The sequence below is a fragment of the Gekko japonicus genome, unplaced genomic scaffold (assembly GCF_001447785.1).
Source record: "Gekko japonicus isolate JY-2015 unplaced genomic scaffold, Gekko_japonicus_V1.1 scaffold3861, whole genome shotgun sequence".
In the NCBI taxonomy this organism is placed as follows: domain Eukaryota; kingdom Metazoa; phylum Chordata; class Lepidosauria; order Squamata; family Gekkonidae; genus Gekko; species Gekko japonicus.
In genome coordinates, this window is record NW_015166548.1 from 67,212 (window position 1) to 88,315 (window position 21,104).

The 21,104-nt window shown below is 48.5% G+C and overlaps 1 protein-coding gene across 1 annotated transcript in view; it reads left to right on the plus strand.

Annotated features, from left to right (window-relative positions):
* ADAMTS3 (ADAM metallopeptidase with thrombospondin type 1 motif 3) overlaps positions 1-21,104 on the plus strand; it is a 102,844-nt gene that overhangs the window by 61,201 nt on the left and 20,539 nt on the right. The window contains exons 9-13 of the mRNA XM_015412345.1: positions 1,035-1,180; positions 5,137-5,312; positions 9,009-9,142; positions 10,535-10,658; positions 14,160-14,240. Of these exons, the coding sequence (XP_015267831.1) occupies positions 1,035-1,180; positions 5,137-5,312; positions 9,009-9,142; positions 10,535-10,658; positions 14,160-14,240 (661 nt within the window). The remainder of the gene's footprint in view (positions 1-1,034; positions 1,181-5,136; positions 5,313-9,008; positions 9,143-10,534; positions 10,659-14,159; positions 14,241-21,104) is intronic.

Here is a 21,104-nt window from a genome sequence, read left to right on the forward strand (position 1 = left end):
GAGCCCCATGAGGGACCCGGCGGTGGACCTGCAAGGCCGGCGGGAGTACGAGGAAGCCCCGCGAAGGCCCTCCCTGGCCCCAGGCAGGCAGGGGTGGGGAGAGGCAGGGAGGAAGCAACTTACCCTCCCTCTTCTCCTGCCTCCTCCTGGCTAAATGAGGGCCAGAAGCGGGGCGGCCGGAAGCAAGGGGCGGGGCTTCGTCATGTGCCCCGCCCCCCGCCCCTCACCCGGGGGGACTGCGATCCCCCCGGAAATGACCTCTGGATTAAGGTCTGTCGCCATGTTGGTCTAAAGCAAGAGAACAAAGGGTGAGTCTAGTGGCACCTTCAACGAAGCTTAATTCTGGGCATAAGCTTCCATGTGCACACACACTTCTTCAGATACATTGAAACAAGACTTCCCCAAGCCTTACATATAGGTAGAGAGAGGGTAGGGGGTTAGTTGCCAGGAAGGGCTAGTTAGAGTCAAGATGCATAAGTAACTGGGCAATAAATACAGCTAAGATTGTAATAACACATTTGGTAAGACCTGTGAATCGCAGCAAATTAGCATACAGATAACGACAGAGTTAACAACAGCTGCGTGAGACCAACAAAGTTTAATATACCAAGCTTTTAAGATTTTAAATTGATGTGATTCTGGCATTTTAGATGTACAACTGAATTTTATTTTGAATGTTTTCAATCATAAATCAAGGTTATAATCATAAACCAAGTAATTCTCAGTATAAGTGAGAACTGAGTGACATAGCACATGTAATGAGATAAGAATCCAATGTCTCTGTTAAGCCCTGGGGGTTCCATTCTCCTGAGTGTTGTGATAACTCGTAATTCAGCAGTCTGTCATTCCAGTCTGTTTCTGAAATTCCTTTGAGAGAGAGGGCATTCCCGGAGGAGTGCTCATGTAAGCCAGCGAGGGCTTCAGAGGCTCAGACCAGCACTTTGAATTCAACTTGGAAATCCTGTGCGGGTCAAATGAACAGTACGCCAAAATACATTCCAAAACCCTGTGTTATTTTTTTCCCCCTCCCTTAGTGGTGCTACAAGGGTCACTGCATGTGGAAGAATACGAACCAGCTACAGCAAGATGGCAACTGGGGGGCCTGGACGAAATTCGGCTCCTGCTCACGGACATGTGGAACCGGCGTCCGCTTCAGAACACGGCAGTGCAACAATCCCATGTAAATCAGAAGAGTGTCTCTGTACCTGCTGGATCTAGGCATTTGTATTTGGAGGGCAGGGGGGTGGTGAACAAGCTAAGCATGAAGACTTGAGAGCCAGGAAGGAAACAACACTGGAACCTCCTCCCCTTCAAGGCAGGCACGCACCTGTGTTCTAATATATGTATACACACACACACACATAGAATCATAGAGTTGGAAGGGACCTCCAGGGTCATCTAGTCCAACCCCCTGCACAATGCAGGAAATTCACAAATACCTCCCCCCCCACACACACACACACCCAGTACCACTTGTTCCCTGTCTCTAGAAATGACTGACATACATTAAACACGGTCTCTCTTGGATGACTCATATGCTGTGGTCTACTCTGTAAGTGCATTTTGTGCATCTGCTCTGCAAAACGTCTGCCTGGTACACATAAATTAATCTGTGATGGGCTGGTGACAGATGTTCTTGTCCCACATGATGTGAGTGATTGGACAATACTTCTTCTCCCTTCTCTGTCTATGATGCTTTGACCCATTCTCAGTAATCCTCATGTACGGGCCTCTCCTAGGCCTTAGGTTCTCAAGGTTTATTTATTTATATTTACATTTATATCCCGCCCTACCCCGAAGGCTCAGGGCGGCTAACAAGGGCACTGTGTGCCGGGTTAAAACAATAACATATAATTTAAAAACAATAAATTACAATAAAATATCATAACAAATTACAACAAATTTCAGCAAGAAGGGGAGATCTTAACCTCACATAGCTACGTCCTACGATCTTGTCCTCAGAGGCGTGTCCAAGCACCTCGCTCCACCCTTGGGGCCAGGCAATCAGATGTTAGTACGCCAGGGCATAGGGGGTACAGGTGGAATAGCGGTCGCAGTGGCTCCTACTCAAAAGCCTGGCGGAAGAGCTCCGTCTTGCAGGCCCTGCGGAATTGACAAATACATAAATTATTTATTTATTTATTTATCTTTCAACTTTCTACCCCGCTCGAACCCCCAGGGGGTCTCTGAGCGGCTTACAGTTAATCGCTTATCCCTACCTATGGCCACATATGCTGGGGATGGGGACTGCCCTACCGGCACCCTGTGGAGGTCTTTTTTTTGTTGATCTTCTTCCTCCCGGTCAGCTTGGCTTTTTCCGGCTTCCTTCCGGCTCTCACTTCCTCCTTCTCCTCACGGTCTTCCGATGGTGGATCGGCAGGCCCTTTTGGCGCGCAGGTACGCTCCGGTGCGGCTCCGGCTCCGTCCACTTAGGCACCGCCGCGCCTGCTTTGAATAAATAAGGTCCCATACAGAGGTTTTCTTATGGCCAAGTCTTCAGTGGTCATACGAATCCAGAATACCTTCCAGTACAATACTTCATCATTCAGAGTGTGGAAATCTGCTCTAGGTCCTTACCATTCTACATGGATTCATTAGATAATCTTAAACCAGCCACCGTTCTTCCTGTCCCTCGTGGCAAAACGGGAATAATTGTATCCACTGCCCTTGCAGTATGTGTGGGGTGCTTTGCACACCATAAAACACTACATAGATGCGAATCATTAGCATTTTTATCGGTGGAAGTCGAGGGCTACGGTGGCTCAAGGGTTTAAGACGCTGAACTGCAGACCAGAAGGTCGGTAGTTCACAGGGGTCATTTCGTAGAAAAAGAGGTGCAGGAGCTCATTAGCATAACTTATTAGCATAACTTGTTTGCATACGCCACACCCCCTGACATCACTGGAAGTGTGTCAGAAGGCAACGCCCACCGCTCAGGTTCCACTGGACTGTTTTGGATTGCTAGCTATTGAGGGGGGGGGGCACGTGCAGATCTGTCCTCACAGAGGAGGGAGAGCTTGTACCTGAATAAAACTTGGTCTTAAAGGTGCCACTGGAATGTTTTGGATTGCTAGCTATTGGGGGGGTCGGCGGGAAGGTAACAGCATTCCGTGCACATTGGCGTGTAGTCACGCCGGCCACATGACCAGGGAAACATCTTTCGACAGCACTGGCTCTTCGGTATGGAGACGGAGATGAGCATGGCATCCCTAGAGTCGGATTTGACTGGCTTTCGAGCAAGGGAAACCTTTACCTTTACCTACCATCAAGTCACAGCCAATTTATAGCAACCCCATAGGGTTTCCAAGGCAAGAGACTAACAGAGGTGGTTTGCCATTGCCTGCCTCTGCGTAGCAATCTTGGACTTCCCCGGCGGTCTCCCATCCAAGTACTAACCAGGTCCGACCCTGCTTAGCTTCTGAGATCTGTCGAGATTGGGCTAGCCTAGGCCATCTAAGTCAGGGCAGCAGTGTTCCTAATAACCGTGTATTGATTGGAAAGGAAGATGACCCTGAATGTAAGATGACCCCTCCTTAAAAAATGACAATAATGTGGATCAAATGACAATAATGTGGCTCAACCCAGGCGAGTCAGATCTCAGAAGCGAAGCAGGGTCGACCCTGGCAAGCACTTGGGTGGGAGACCTCCTTGGAATGCCAGCAGTTGGGAGGCGGAGGCAGGCTTTATTCAGCCACCTCTCTGAATATCCTCCAGGCCCCCAATAGGGGTCAGTCACCAGAGGTCGCCATGACTTCCAGGTGCACACACACTCACATGCGCGCACACACACACGCATGCAAAATGCAAAAAAGATCCAAAAGAGTTATACACACACACAAGTTATTGGACATTCCTGTCATTTGTATGCAAATGTAAGACAACCCTCTCTTTTTAAACCACATAACTATGTAAACAGTAAATCTTGCATTTGAGTCAATACTATAATATGTGGGAGCACATGAACACATGGTGTAGTGGTTAAGTGCGCGGACTCTAATCTGGGAGAACCAGGTTTGATTCCCCACTCCTCCGCTTGCACCTGGCTGGATGAAGTTGGGCGAGCCATAGTTCTGGCACAGCTGTTTTTGAAAAAGAGCAGTTTCTGTCAGAGCTTTCTCAGCCCCACCTACCTCACAGGGTGTCTGTTGTGGGGAGGGGAAGGAAAGGAGTTTGTAAGCCGCTCTGAGACTCCCTTGGGTAGTGAAGGGCTGGGTATAAATCCAGTCTCTTCTTCTTCTACCTCACAGGGTGTCTGTTGTGGGGAGGGGAAGGGAAAGGAGTTTGTAAGCCGCTCTGAGACTCCCTTGGGTAGTGAAGGGCTGGGTATAAATCCAGTCTCTTCTTCTTCTACCTCACAGGGTGACTGTTGTGGGGAGGGGAAGGGAAAGGAGTTTGTAAGCTGCTCTGAGACACCTTCGGGTAGTGAAGGGCGGGGTATAAATCCAGTCTCTTCTTCTTCTACCTCACAGGGTGTCTGTTGTGGGGAGGGGAAGGGAAAGGAGTTTGTAAGCTGCTCTGAGACACCTTCGGGTAGTGAAGGGCGGGGTATAAATCCAGTCTCTTCTTCTTCTTCTACCTCACAGGGTGTCTATTGTGGGGAGGGGAAGGGAGAGGAGTTTGGAAATCGCTCTGAGACTCTCTTGGGTAGTGAAGGGCGGGGTATAAATCCAATCTCCTTCTTCTTCTACCTCACAGGGTTTCTGTGGTGGGGAGGGGAAGGGAAAGGAGTTTGTAAGCCGCTCTGAGACATCTTTGGGTAGTGAAGGGTGGGGTATAAATCCAATCTCCTCCTCCTCCTCCTCTTCTTCTTCTACTTGGTCCATCAAAGTCACTATTGTCTACTCCGACTAGCAGCGGCTCTCAGGCTGAGGTCTTTCCCATCACTTGCTGCCTAGGAAGATGCATAGAGGTTGGGGATGAGAAGATGATTCTTGCAGGGGTAGAGAACTCTTAATGCATTTCTTTTGCCTTTCCTTCCCTCCTTCTCCAAAGTGCTGGGAGCACCATGCTAGCGTTTGCTGCCAAAATGGGGCAATTGAGTTTGCGGGGAGTTGGAAGGGGGTGGAAATAGGATTCACAATCCAACCTCTGAGTCTCCCTAATACGATCTCTTCTCTAACTCTTCACCCCACCAAGGCCAGTGAACGGGGGTCGAGACTGTGCGGGCGTCAACTTTGAGTACCAGCTGTGCAACATGGAGGAATGTCCAAAACACTACGAAGACTTCCGAGCTCAGCAGTGTCAGCAGCGCAACTCGCATTTCGAGTATCAGAGCAGCAAACACCACTGGCTGCCCTACGAGCATCCCGACGGTAAGCGGTCCCCTTTCCTTGCTCTTGTCCCCTTTCTGCAGACTTTGGTCTAGGTCACACGGCACTGTAAATGCGCCTTGTCCCCGCTTTAATTTAAACAGGAATATTTTGTTCCGGTTCTGCATGTCTACACCACCCCTCAAGAGCCATCCCTCTTACGGGCTGCTGGCTGTCCCCCTCGCCCTCGTCCCCATCCGGCGACGGCAGCAGCTGCTCTTGGGCGGCCACGGGGCCATCCTTGCCATCGGCCCAGTCGCCGCCGGCCTGGCGCGCCTTCTCCCAGCGCTTCTGGGCCAGCAGGAAGGCGCGGGGCGCGGGACGCTTTAACGTGCTGCTCGGGCGCCATCTCCACCACCTGCTTTTTTTAAAAAAAAAAAACAATCTACAGAGAGTGGTCAGATGGCCCTATTCGCAATCATTTCGCAATCATTGCGAAAGAGGGCTGTCCATATAGGTGAAATCGCGCATTCAAAGCGCGAGAGCCAGGAAAGTACTTGATTTTCCCGGGGTCAGGAAAACCCGCGAGTATTGCGAGAGTGAGCCTGCTTCGGTGCGGGAGGCGGATCGGCGCATGTGAACAGAAACTTTAAATGCGGGAGGAAACAGTGGCGAATCCCGATCAAAGGGACAGTGTGACCGCACCCTTTGTCTGGGTGGTTCGGTTGTTTGCTTCACTTCACTGGGAGAGAAGTCACGTATGTACATGTTGTCAAGTGGCCACCAACTTACAGCCGCCCCAAGTGAGAAGCAGAGGGGGTTTCTGCACAGCCTTCCTTGGTGGTCTCTCATCTAAGTGCTTCTGAGATCTGGTCTCTCATTTAAGCTTCTGAGATCCGACAAGATCGAGCTACGCCATGATGCCTTCCCTCCCAAGTGTAGTGGTTAAAAGCAGTGGAATCTAACCTGGAGAACTGGGTTTGATTCCCCGTTCCTCCTCCACATGAGCCTTCTGGGTGGCCTTGGGCCAATCACAGTTCTCTCCGAGCGCTCTCGGCCCCACCTACTTCACAGGGTGTCTGTTGTGGGAAGAGGAAGGGAAGGCAATTGTAAGATGCTACAAGACTCCTTTGGGTAGAAAAAAAGCGGGATGTAAAAACCAACCCTTCTTCTTTTAATGAGATGACAATCCACACAAACGGGGACGAGTAGCTCTTCTATGTTTCCTTGTCCTATAGCAGGATTTGTCTTCTCGTGCTGCCTTCCATTCCTCCTGGATTCTAGTTTAACCAAGAGAATCTATCAACTTAATTTTGAAATAGGACGGTGGGCAGATTGCTATCAATTCTAGCACGTTGCATCTTCCCCCCCCACACACACACACACTTTCCATGGTACTGGTGTGCTACGCTGCAGGGTTCAAAAAGACACAAGGCAAACGGTTGCTGGAAAACTCTGACCCTCGCCAGGCTGAGCAGAGATATTTATTGAAAATAATTCCTCCTTCCCCCTCCTTTATTCCCCCCTTCGTCAGGGAAATTTACAGGCATACGTTCATGGCATGGAATGTGTTGATCTCAACCTTACAGCTCCTTATCTCTTGTCCCTCTGCCAAGGTAGCTTCTCACGATGAACGCAGCAGATGTTTTCTGCCTTGTGCAATTAGCTTAATACCTAGGTTCTCAACCTTTCCGGGAGAACAGCCAGGAGACCAGGAACAACGTTAACACTCTCGGGTTTGCCTCGCAAGAGCGAACAACATTGCCCCTATACTGGTGCATTGCCAAAGAACAACTCTGATGTGGTGATATTATGATTATATTCAGGGCTTTTTTTCCGGGGGAATGCGCTGGAACAGAGTTCCGGAACCTCTTTGACAAAATTCTTTTTTTAAATGTTTAAAATTTCACGAGTTTTCAGTATACAGATTGAAAACGTCATTGCCCTCTTGAGGGTTCCGGCGCTTCTTTTTTTAAAAAAGAAAAAACAACCCTGATTGTATCAGTATCACGCAGGGCTCTTTTTGTAGCAGGAACTCATTTGCATATTAAGCGACACACCCCTAATGTAGCCAATCCTCCAAGAGCTTACAGTAGCCCCTGTAAGAAGAGCTCTGTAAGCTCTTGGAGGATTGGCTACATTAGGGGGGTGTGGCCTAATATGCAAAGGAGTTCTTGCTACAAAAAGAGCCCTGGGCCCCGAGTCAAAGTCATGTGCTACTGAGCATGGGTAAAACTTAACGCTGATACATCATGGCCATGATGCTGGAGAAGGATGGTTAACGCTGGTCCTTGCACTATTTCCCTGATCAAAAAATGCCCCTCAGGTTGCATTAAGGCCTAGTAGGGGAAAAAGACAGGTCCAGTAGGGGGAAAAAGACAGACACAGTACATGTTCTTGCCTATTTACCTTATTGAGGCTTAGAACATCCCTGGGGAGGGGATGTTTTCAATTGGGGAAACAGTGTGTGTGGGGGGGATGTGTCCCCCACCGCTTCCTCGGGACTCCAGCCCTAATCCCCCTCAACTCCCCCTCCGCCGTTGTTTTTAGGACCAAATAACATTTGTAGTTCTAGTGGCAGAACTGTCCTTTAGGTTCATGAACATCGTGTTCCAAACCTATTGACAGCCAGTGGGGTGCAGTGGTTAAGGCGTTGGACTGGGATCTGGGAAACGTGGGTACAAATCCCAATTCTGCCCTAAAACTCACTTGGTTGGACCCAAACTTGCTTTTCTGCTAGTTAGAATGGAAGGGGGTCCACTGTGACCACCAAAGGCGGACCAGGGGACATGAGTGGAGGAGGAGGGGATTGGATTTATACCCCGCCCTTTTCTACCCAGAGGAGTCTCTGAGCATCTTACAATCTCCTTTCCCTTCCCCTCCCCACAGTAGACACCCTGTGAGGTAGGTGGGGCTGAGGAGGGGATAGGATTCACAATTCAACTTCTGAGTCTCCCTAATATGGTCTCTTGAGAGATCACCTCTGAAAGAACTTGTGACTGACGCAAGGTTACACCAGCAGCTGCATATGGAGAAGTGGAGAATCAAACCCGGTTCTCCCAGATTAGAGTCCGTGCTCCTAACTGGCTCTCCTCTCTCAGAGGGTGTGTGGCTCCTCCTCCTGCTGTATCAATTTTGTGGCTAGCTCCGCCTCCTATGGCACCCTGCTCCGCACCTGAAACCAAGGTACCCCTGTTCGCACCTGGGGTCTGGCATCCTTCCAGAGGGTGCTGGGCATATCTGTGGGGGCATAGCCCCCCTCACCCACACCCCCCCCCCCCCGCCCCCCCCCCCCCCCGGCTAGCTGCAGGACTGATTGGTACACATGAGCACCCCTTTAGGAAACCCGGTTTTAGAGGAAGCATGAGATAGCAGTGGTAAGGTAAAGGTTCCCTTGCTCGAAAGCCAGTCGAATCCGACTCTAGGGTTGCGGTGCTCATCTCCATTTCAAAGCCGAAGAGCCAACGCTGTCCGAAGACGTTTCTGTGGTCACGTGGCCAGCATGACTAAACATTAAGGTGCACGGAACGCTGTTACCTTCCCACCGTAGTGGTACCTATTTATCTACTTGCAATGTCTTGCTTTCGAACTGCTAGGTTGGCAGGAGCTGGAAGTAGAGACGGGAGCTCATTCCGTCGTGCGGCAACTTCGGGTCTTGAACTGCTGAACTACTGACCTTCCACAGCCTGCAGTTCAGCGTCTTAAAACCACTTGAGCCACAGTGGTACTCAGTAACAAATAAATTCCTGCCTTCTGCAGTTACCAAGAGATGCCAGCTTTACTGCCAGTCCAAGGAGACAGGAGACGTTGCATATATGAAACAGCTGACCCACGATGGAACTCGCTGCTCCTACAAAGACCCCTTCAGCATTTGTGTGCGTGGAGAATGTGTGGTGAGTGACAATTGTGGCTGTTTTGGTCTTTTTAAGTGGCTCCTTTTAACTAGAGTGCCTTCCAAGACATGCTGTGAGCGGCCTCAAAATTTGTCGTGTAAAAATGTTTCCACTCCCATGAATGTTTTTAGAAAGATCCTTTGGAACAGGGGTGGCCAAACTATGGCTCGGGAGCCACACGCGGCTCTTTCACACCTATTGTGCGGCTCCCGGGCAGGGCAGTCGGGGAAGCTAAATATCATTAGCAAACAAATATCATTGGACAGCTGGAACACTCTGTCTGGGGCAAGTGATGCTCTGTATTTTTGGTGCATGGGGGGCAACAGTGGGAGGGCTTCTGGAGTTCTGGCTCTGCTGATGGACCTCCTGATGGCACCTGGGTTTTGGGCACTGTGTGACACAGAGCATTGGCCTGATCCAACATGGAGCCTCTTGTGTTCTTAGTGGCTATTGGTCAACACGGAGTTTTTTGATAGTGTAAAGACCATAATTTGGATTTGGGCCACGCTTGGTCTGCAGAAGGTCCCAGGTTCAATCCCCAGCGTCTCCAGTTAAATGGATCAGGTGGTAGAAGATGTGAAAGGACTCCAGTTAAGACCCTGGAGAGCCGCTGCCAGTCTGAGTAGCAATACTGAACTTGGCCAGGGGTCTGATTCACAATAAGACAGCTTCATGTATTCATTGCGGTAGAAACTTTTCATGACATAGCTTTTTACCATGAGTCTTGTTCATTTTGCTTTCCTTCGCAAGCAAATGGATTTGGAAAAGAGAAAGGGTTCCTTTAGCATTCCTGTTACCAAGTCCAGCAAATAAGAACGTAAGAAGAGTCCTGCTGGATCAGACCAGTGGTCCACCTAGTCCCGCATTCTGTCTCACACAGCGGCCAGCAAGTTCCTCTGGAGGACCAAAATTAGGGTACAGGAACCGAGGCCTTCCCTTGACGATATAACCAGGGCCGATATTTAGGCATATGAGGAGGGGGGAAATAAGAAATCTGTATTGCACAACTTGGGAAACAGAATTCCACAACCTGTATGAGGAACATACCTTCAGCCAGGTAGCTGCATATTATTTTGGTCATCTCTGCCTCTTTCAGTCCAGGGAAAGGGCGTTTACCTGCTGCTCAGCCCCTTTTTTGGTTTTTGGAATTTCACCAGCCATATGGGCTAGCAGCTTGCATCTCTATTTTTGTTAATAAAAATGGAGAGTCTCAGGATGCTGAATGCTGGGCCCGGGGATTTGATTCCCACAGAGTGTAGTTGCAGAGTACAGAGAGCCTGCTATTTACGATTATTGATAACGGCAGCAGATACGAGCTGGATTCTGTGCTTTTCCGAATGGTACCTCCCACAGTTCTGAGTTCCGGTGCTTTGCTTGAACTTCTCTCCACAGAAAGTGGGCTGCGACAAGGAAATCGGGTCCAACAAAGCTGAAGACAAGTGTGGCGTGTGCGGAGGAGATAATTCCCACTGCCGGACAGTAAAAGGGACCTTCACGCGGACCCCAAAGAAGCCTGGTAGGGATAACTCCGCCTCCCTGACTCTTCCGTGGTGCATGTAGCGCTATAGCTGTGAATAATGAAAGTCAAAAAAGCTAATCTCTCTGTGTCCGGCTGCTGTGTTGCAGTCATGGAGACCCCAGCCTGTGCGTGGAGTTCTTCAGGATCAGGAGCTCCCTAATTGCCTTTTGTATCCGGGAACAGTCTGTCCAGATACAGAGTGAGGATGTAGATAGAGCGAGGATTAGGGGAAGGGCTGTGGCTCAGGGGAAGGGCCTCTGCTTTGCATGCAGATGGTCCCAGGTTCAATCCCTGGCATTTCCAGTGATAGATCTAGGCAGCAGGTGATGTGAAAGACCTCCGCCTGAGACCCCGGAGAGCAGCTGCCAGTCTGAGTAGACAATACTGACCTTGATGGACTGATGATCCGGTTCAGTATAAGACAGCTTCATGGGTGTTCATGTGTGATGTACGCACAAAACATTCTGCAGTATTGGAGACATGTGGTAGAAGAGAGCCACGACACTCAAAATGGGCACGGGACACATTAACCACATCGGACTCGAATCCAGTTCTCCTACCACAGACCAACCCACCTACCCTCCTGATAAAATGGATAGTCATAGTCAGGGGTCATTTCATAGGAAAAGAGGTGCCTGAGCTCATTAGCATAATTCATTAGCATAACTCATTTGCATATGTCACACCCCCTGACATCACCGGAAGTGTGTCCGAAGGCAACACCCACCGCTCAGGCGCCACTGGACTGTTTTGGATTGCTAGCTATTTGGTGGGGGGGGGGGAACGTGCAGATCTGTCCTCGCAGAGGAGGGAGAGCTTGTACCTGAATAAAACTTGGTCTTAAAGGTGCCACTGGACTGTTTTGGACGGGGGGGCGGGGGGGGGCTCTGCAGCTTACCTGGCTGCTTCTTGCTCTGACTGAGGGCTGCTGGGAGCAGGGGGTGGGACTTGTTGCATGTGCCCGCCCCCTGGGCTCTTTACTGCCGGAGCTCCGCTCCTGTGCGCTCCTGCAGGAGATGTCCCCTGGTCATAGTCCTCATGAAAATGTGGGTCCAAAGTCTATGTCATAACTCTTAAATCTACGTCAGTCCACGTGACCGTGTGAAGTCAACCTGAAATGGTCTCTTCCCTATTCATTTTACACGGATTCGTCTTATGAATTGTTCACATTACCGTTCGGCCTTTCTCCCAAAACACTAGAACTTGGGGGCATCCCATGAAGCTGATGGGCAGTAGGTTCAGGACGGGCCATAGGAAATGCTACTTGACACACAGAACAATTAAAATGTAGAATTGGCTGTCAGAGGATGTAGTGATGGCCACAAGAATAAATAGCCTTGAAAAGGGATTAGATAGATTCATGGAGGATAAGTCTATCAATAGCTACAAGCTATGGTGACTGAGGAGAGCCTCCACATTCAGAGGCACTAATCCTCTGAATCCCAGAGCCAGGAGGCAACATCTGGGGGGGGGGCTCAGCCTCTATGCCCTGTTGTTGGCCATCTGGAGGAACCGGTTGTCCACTGTGTGAGACAGGATGCTGGACCAGATGGACTATTGGTCTGATCCAGCAGGATCTTGGATCAACCCACTTTTTGAGGATGTTCTAGGCTATGTCGCTGTGAGTTCTGGGCATGTATATCTGAACCATTCACAAAGTCCAGTCTACTAATGGGGGGAAAGTCTGGTTGATGGTTGTCCTTGAGGCGGGTGTTTGGAGCAGCGGACCACTTTATCTTCGCTTCTAGAGGGATGTCTCGCCTTTTATCATTAGATTTCATTTGGCATTCCAGGAGTTAACCCCCAAGCAAGTTTAACCGACCTCTTCCAACAGGGAAGCAGTTAAGCAAGAGGTGCCAAAAGGAGCTCGAGGTTCTGGAAAACCAAATCTGCAAGTATCCGACTCATTTTTCGTGGCTCTGGTTTTAGTCTTAGCTTTTCATTGACTGCGTGCAGAATGGCTTCAGAGCTGTTGTGCGGGTGACGATACGTGAACGTTTGACGGATCGGTGTCGCCCGTGTGAAGCTAGTCAATGAAAATTCAAGACTTCAGTGCCCCGGTCACTAACAAAAGACATTCTGTTTAAGGGAAGACGAGAGGAGCGTTCACTTTGCCCAAAGGAGCCCGCGATGTCTCTGTTTCTGAAACCAAAGAATCTAAAAATATCCTGGGTAAGTGTCACCCAGTTGCAGAATGTTGAGCATCCATAGCCACCGTAGACCGTTCTTTCTTTTTTGCTGCCTGTCTCATTGCTGGGAAGTCACTTACGCTCATTTGCAAAAAATAAACCCGTACAGGCAAACCTTTTATGCTTCCTGTGAGGAATTCTTGATTGTCGATTCCAGTGACAGAATCGGCTGAGAACGTATCGTGCCTCCATCCATCTGTCATCCGTTCGCTAAAAAAATAATTTAAAAAAGGACATACGAGATCCTCAGTGAGCTGAATTTTGTTTCCAGTAGCCATTGCAGCAGTTTCACTGGGAACCAGTGTGGCATAGCGGGACTCGCAGGGCTCTTTTTGTAGCAGGGACTCCTTTGCATATTAGGCGACACACCCCTAATGTAGCCAATCCTCCAAGAGCTTACAGAGCTCTTCTTACAGGGGCTACTGTAAGCTCCTGGAGGATTGGCTACATTAGGGGTGCAAAGGAGTTCCTGCTACAAAAAGAGCCCTGGGTCACTCGGAAGGGTGTCAGACTCAGATCCTGGGAGACTCAGGTCTGAATTCCAACTCTGCCATGGAAACTCACTGAGTGACTTTGGGCCAGTCACACGCTCTCTGCCTAACCTGCCTCACAGGGTTGTTGTGAAGATAAAATGGAGGCGAGGAGAATGATGCAGACCACCTTGGGTCCCATTGGGGAGAAGGCCAGGATATAAATAAATCAAATAAGTATGTCAGTCAGTCAGTCAGTTAACACGTGCACAATCCTCTGATCTCAGTCAGTGGAAAAACAAACGGATTCTTCATGATTCACATTTATTCATTTATTTATTTATATCCCGCCTTTCACCCCAGTGGGGCACCCAAAGAGGTTGATGTAATTCCCTTCTACTCTGGTTTATCCTCACAATAACCCTGCGAGGTAGGTTCGGTTGGAGTGTGTGACAGGCCCAAGGTCACCCAGCGAGCTGTGTAACTTCAGTGTTGACCTTCCACAAAACCGCAGGAAGCATAAATGGTTTCCCTAAATGATCCAAATCGTTATGGTCATCCGGTCGCCATAACAACCGAAGTGGCTGATAGGTTTGCAATAAGACGAGCTTGCTTTTCTCCTCCTCTGTGCCCGGCGGAAGGAAACGCAAGACTGCCTAATTGTGCCAACGCGGCCAACCTATCTCTCCTTTTCTTAGAACTCTTCGTGGGCCTATGGATGTTCTCCATCTGCAAATGGGACCTGCCTCTTCTTGCCGCCGACTAACGTTAGCTATGATTTTTTTTGTTTCCTTTCTTCTTTCTGCTTTCTCCCAATGCCTTTACTGCACATGCCAAAGGGTACCTTAAGATGTTTGACATCCCACCGGGTGCTAGACATGTGTCTCTCCAAGAAGACGAGGCTTCCCCTCACATTCTTGGTAAGTGCTTCTCTGCTTGTGCTTGGTCGTTACAGCAGCGGCCTTCATACCAAAGCCACTTTCTGGAACATTCCAGCAGTACTGCGAGAGCAATACCTTACAGGGCTGTTGTAACAGTTGCTTAAATCTGCATTCTTGAAAATGCTAATTAATTAATTAATTATCTTATAGCATTGTGTGTGGAATAGCCAGGAGATCCCAGAAGGGATTGTTTGGCTGCTGAAGCTGTAGCTGGTTTTGGCACCACTAGGTGGCGAGCTATGCTTATTTTTAGGCTGAGAGACTTGCCTAAAGTCACCCAGCTAGCTTCAAGTGGGGAAGTGGGGAATCAAACCCGGTTCTCGAGATTAGAGTCCGCCTTCTTAACCACTAGACCAAACTGGCTCTTCCTTGAAAACGCTGCCACTGAGCTATCCTGTGCTCTACTCGTCTATTTTATTTATCGTCTGCCTTTCTCACTGAATCTCAAGGCGGATTATGTAATGTAAGGCAGTATGATCGATCAAACGAGGAACTGTCTAACAAACAATGTAATAGGACTGGGATAGCAGAAGTCTGAAACAGGACGTAAGGATTAAACGTGACATGTTGAATAATGCAAGAACTGGTATTGTGTACGTAGAAATATAATGCAGCGAGAACAAAATAAAAGCATACTGCAACAGAGTATAGTAAAGGTAAAGGTTCCCTTGCTCGAAAGCCAGTCGAATCCGACTCTAGGGTTGCGGTGCTCATCTCCATTTCAAAGCCGAAGAGCCAGCGCTGTCCAAAGACGTTTCCGTGGTCATGTGGCCGGCATGACTAAACAACAAGGCGCACGGAATGCAACAGAGTATACATATTAGTATATTCCCTTTGGGGGGGGGGAAATCTTCTGTAATCATTCTGTTATACTGCAATCCTATCCCTTTCTCAAAATGTCCCTCTGAACATGTATATTTCACATAGTTTGCTGTTGATGGAGCTCATCTCGCACTTCATTTTGTAACTTTTAAATACTTTTAAAAAATTTTAAATGGGGTAGAAGCATTTCCACTTACAATGCCAGGCAAGCGCTCATTCTGTCTTTATGAAATATCACATAATTCCAATTTGTTTTTCATAAACGGACCTTTTTTTAAAACCAGCTTCCGAGCTCAAACGCTGCTTTCGGGCACCCTCTTCCCCCCCCCAAAAAAAATCAATTTCAGACCCTACTTTAAATATAAAAAACATATTTTCTCGCCCTCCCTTCTACCGTTGCATATCTCATTCCTGTTGCCATGCATTTTAAAATATCAGTTTGGGGATGTTTCTGTGATAGTATTCATAGCCCGATGAAAGCTAACAATTTATCGGCGTCCGACGGCTCCAAAGTTATAATAGCAGAGAAGCGAGGAGTTTGCTTTTCCCGCGCTGCAGGGGACCATCCGAGCAGATGTAGAGAAATGCCTGTAATGTTCCTTCCATGCAGGCGGCCACCACAGGAATCTGTTTGTAGCCACTGGGTTCCTCTCCGTGGGCCATTACTGTCGATTGCCGATATGACTCACAATCACGGGCTCGGTCCGGGGTGAGAAGAAGACTTAGGATGCAGAGATGGGAGGCAGTCGTAGTCCATGGAGTGGCCCTCCTCCCTGAGCGAGAAAGCTGTGATTATTACCTTTGGGTAGAAAACCAGGAAATGAAATGGTGCTCCCTTTTATCAGATCGATATCCGATGGAGTGGGATTTAAGAGCCGTAAGGCTTTTTAGCGGCAAAGGGTTTCGCGAGAAGCAGTAAAGAAACGGGGGCCACAAAAGCAGATGCCTCTCAGAGCAAAAAGTACGGAGCTGTCAAAGGAATCCAGGGGAAGTGTGGGACTGTCAGAGGAATGGGAGGGGGCTGTGGTTAGTGGTGGAAGATCTGCTTAGCATGCAGCAGGTCGTGGGTTCAGCATCTCCAGCTGAAACAACTTAGCAGTAGATGATGTGAAAGTCTTTTGGTTTTAGACCCTGGACAGCTGCTGCCGGTCTGAGCAGATGTTAGCCGAATTGCTTTATTTACAGCAAATTGGCAATTTATAAATGGGTCCTTGCCAACTATACCAAGGTCCTGTTCCCACCAAGAGTTACCAGAGAAGGATTCGAGGCTGTTGTTGTTAAAATAAATGTATTTTACTTAAGAAAATAAATCTCATACAAACAATACTGATGCACTCGCACATTCAGTCAAGTTCCTTAGAAATACAGTATTAAAACAAGCACAATTGCATTAGCAGGTTGGGGGGGGTGATGATGGGCCATACTTCTCTGTCTTGCAGGTTGGATGTTCCAATGAAGAATGGATGGGGAGAAATAGAAACTAAAGGGAGTTCACACATGACCAGAACCAGCCAGAACGTGTGGGTCTCTTGACTGCAGATCAAGAGATCAAAGTAGAGGCAAGGGTTTGGGGATAGCAAGTGGGGCTCAAGAGGAGTAAAAAGCAGACAGGGGTTGTTGCGGGGGATGCTACCTAGGAAGGGCCAGGTGAATGGTCCTTACCTTTTATAGTGGGTCCATTAGGTGGGTGATAACTGTTCCAACCTGTGGACCCACCTACCTGTTAGTCCGTACCAAAAACAATCCTTTTGGTTGCATGTAGGGAGGGGTGGTGACCTATAAGGAGTGGCCAATATTGTAATCTAAAACCTTACTCAAAGGAGGGCATCTGAGCAGGTGTGAAAACCTTGGCGTCAGGATGCTCCATTGTAGTGTTGATGAAGCTGGCCATTCTCATTGTGAACCAAATGTCCATTTGGCAGGAAATACCAATGCAGGAACAAAGCAGTGATGTGTCGTACGTGACCACTAATGATTCAGCAATGGGGGCTGTCTCTGCTCAAGTTGTTGTTTCTTACTGCTCACAATAATGGAGGTGTGTGCGTCTTCGCCAGGCTGATAACTGTGTAGCTGAAACCTTCTTTCCACAGTTCTCTGAGCCTGTGTGTGTGTGTGCACAGTCCATTGTGTGTAGCAATAAACATAGTTCATAAAGCAAAATATTAAGTTCATTCTCTAACATAGACAGTGTTGACTTTGATAGACCAATGGTCAGATTCGGTATAAAACACTTTCATGTGCTCATCTGCTTTGGGGAGGGGCTGTGGCTCAGGTGAAGAGCCTATTTTGCAAGCAGAAGGTCCCAGGTACAATCCCAGGCATCTTTGTTAAAAGAATCAGGTAGCAGGTGGTGTAAAAGATCTCTAGGTGATGTGAAAGAGCCAGTTTGGTGTTGTGGTTAGAAGCGCGGACGCTAATCTGGGAGAATCGGTTTTGGTTCCTCATTCCTTCACATGCAGCTGCTGGTGGAACCTTGGGTCAGTCATAAGTTTTCTCAGAGCTGTTCTCTCAAGGGCTGTCCTCGAGAGAGCTCTCTTAGCCCTACCTACCTCACAGACAATGCTCCCTCTAAGCTGTGGAGTCTTGTGAGCAAAAATTCTACTTTGTGAGCTACTGGCATTAAAGTTGTGAGCCAGTGATTTGACTACTGCATAAATTAGTTTGCTCTGGAGCCATCCTTCCTGAGCAAAGACAAAAATGTGTGAGCCGGAGGCTAAAAAACTGTGAGTTAGCACACACTAACTCAGCTTAGAGGGAACACTACTCACAGGGTGTCTGTTGTGGGGAGGGGAAGGGAAAGGAGTTTGCAAGCCGCTCTAAGACTCCAAGTGAAGGGCGGGGTATAAATCCAATCTCTTCTCTTCTTCTTCTTCTAATATCTTTTATTAGGACCAGTGACAGTGACACAAAAGCAGAGTGCAGGCTTTCAGCTGCACCAATACTCTTCCTCAGGCTGTATGTTATGGGATGAAAGAGATGTTCTAGGCCAGGGCTCCTCAACCTTTTTAAGTCTGTGGACACTTCTAGAGTTCTAAACCGGCATGGCGGGTGCAACCACAAAATGGCTGCCACCAGGGCTTTTTTTTTTTGTAGAAAAAGCCCAGCAGGAACTCATTAACATAATAGGCCATACCCAACAGCAGAAGCTCGTTAGCATATTAGGCCACACCCCTGACAGCACAGTTCATTAGCATATTAGGCTTGCCTGAGTGCCCCGCAGCTGCGGGAAGCCCGGGCAAGCTGGCCCTTGGACAGGCCGGGGAAGGCACAGGGAGGCATTTAAATGTCTCCCCAGTCCTTCCAGGCCCCCCCCCGGCCAGCCCGCCTCAGAGTCACTGGGGGGGTCGCTCTCCAGGCCTTCCCTCTCTAGCCACGCATGCGTAGAGGTTTTGGCTATAGTGGGCATGGCCAACTCTGAAGCCAGCCGGAACTCCGTTCCTGTGCGTTCCTGCCCCAAAATAGCCCTGGCTGCCACAAAATGGCTGCCGCAGGAGGTGGAGCCAGCTATACAGCGGTTGCCCCGGCTTACCTTCTGTCACACAGTGAGGATCTTTGAGCTGTGGTAGCAGCTGCCGCCAAACTAGCCCGTCTAAAAATTTGCACAGTCAATCGAATGTTATATAGCTCTCTTTTTAACACGGATTACACAGTACAATAACTTTCATCACTTATCCTGTAGCGACGTTCAGTGTATTGATATAAATTTGTACGCACTGGAGCACCATCTGTGGTCAAGGAGCAGGCATTTAGCTAAAAGTTTCCTCTGCTCGATGCAGCGAACAAGATAGCGCTAGAATTACAACGTTCGTCACGAAATTCTGAAAGCGATGACTCTTCCCTTTTCCTGAATTGGAGACAATCGCTTCAAAATGGCTTGCATCCATTAGACAAGTATGTATAGATGAAACACGGAATAGATCCAAATATTGATATACAAAACAGCAGCAATAATTCCACTGACTAATTTACAAAACAGCAGGGCAACGCACCCCTACGGATTGAAGGCGGTTTTATTTGATGACTTCTTTGGCGTGCTTCCAACAGCTATGCTTTCGGCAATTCTTGTTTGGAAGCCAGCGTGAACGAGCAAAACTTCAGTAATGCGGACCCAGCCTGCTACTGTTCAAAAAGTTATTTTCGCAAACAATAGCCGGTGGGGTCTGCATTATTGAAGTGATGTTGCTCAAGTGTGTATGAATTTACATTAATACATTGAAGGTTGCCACATGATAAGTGATGAAAGTCATTGTACTGTGTCATTCGTGTTAAGCAGAGAGCCATATAACGTTTGATGCTCTGTTTTCGGTGTCATTTTGTTTATATTGTTCATCTACTCACACCGGACTTCTCTCTTGCGTCTGCGGTCAATCAAATGGCCAGTGGCCAATCAGAAGCCCACTTTCTAAAAACACTAGATGTGTACCAGGAAAGATGTCGGTAGGCATCGGGGTGCCCACAGGCACCGTGTTGGAGACCCCTGTTGCAGGCCATGATTTTAAAGGCCTTCTTTCTCTGACATCATTGTGCTGAATGTCAGAGCAATTAGATATCCATGCCTTTGATGTCAGGTGGCTTTCCTGTCCCTCTGAGTCAGAAAAGCAAACAATTGGTGTTTCTCCATTGGAAGTACAAAGGCCAGCAGCTCATCTTTCATCTCCCTGACACTAAGGGAGTTACACAGATTCCTAATAATGCAGAAAGCAAAGGCATTCCTCTAGTTTGGTGTAGTGCTTAAGTGCACAGACTCTAATCTGGGAGAACCGGGTTTGGTTCCCCACTCCTCCACTTGTACCTGCTGGATGACCTTGGGCAAGCCATAGTTCTGTCAGAGCTGTTTTCTCAAGGACAGCTCTGGAAAGAGCTCTCTCAGCCCCACCTTCCTTGCAGGGTGTCTGTTGTGGGGAGGGGAGGGGAGGGGAAGGGGAAGGATATAAGCCGCTCTGAGACTCCTTTGGATAGTGAGGGGTGGGGTATAAATCCAATCTCCTCCTCCTCCTCCTCCTCCTCCTCCTCCTCCATAGTCATTGTATTAACCATTTTGGAGATAAACTTAAGGTGATGGCGTGTGTTGTACAGTCAATTGAAGCCTTGTTCGATAGTTTTAACTCATGTTGTGGGTCAGTTCCCATATGCACAGGCTCCCATTAGTTCATTATCCTCCGGTTGACACATTCCTCTTTGCCGATTCAGGTATTTCCAAATTAGACTCTTTGCCCTCTTACTGGCCCGTAATCAGAATCCATAAACCAATCACAATCCACAGAAGACCTTTTATTAGGATTAGCTACCATGCCACAAAACTAGAACTCTCCCGGCCACAATGGGTTGAATAAGGAGCAGGTATCTGAGGCTAATGGAGCTGCGGTGGCTCAAGTGGTTAAGACGCTGAACTGCAGGCTGTGGAAGGTCGGTAGTTCAGCAGTTTGTGACCCGAGTGTGCCGCATGATGGAATAAGCTCCTGTCTCTAGTTCCAGCTCCTGCCAACCTAGCAGTTCGAAAGCAAGAAATTGCAAGTAGATAAAGATAAACTTCGGTGGGAAGGTAACAGCGTTCCGTGCGCCTTGGTGTTTAGTCATGCCGGCCACATGACCACGGAAACGTCTTTGGACAGCGCTGGATCTTCGGCTTTGAAAGGGAGATGAGCACCGCAACCCTAGAGTCGGACTCTACTGGCTTTCGAGCAAGGGAACCTTTATCTGAGGTTAACAAACTTTATTGTAGCGTAAGCTTCTGAGAAATACAGCTCCCTGACAAAGAGAGCGGTGTTTCTCGAAAGCTTATGCTGCAATAAAGTTTGTTCGTCTTAAAGGTGCTAGTGAGCTTCTTACTATCTAAGGTGGTGCTCCTAAGCGCATTTATTTGGACGAAGTCCCACTGAACTCAGTGGGGTTTACTTGCAAGTAAGCGTGCCTCAAGACTGAGCTGTGAGAGTAGGTAATACTCTCCAGTTCAAATCTCACCTTAGCCAAGGATGTATCTAAGGTGGACTTAAGTAAGTGCCTCATCTCTCAGCCTCTTTC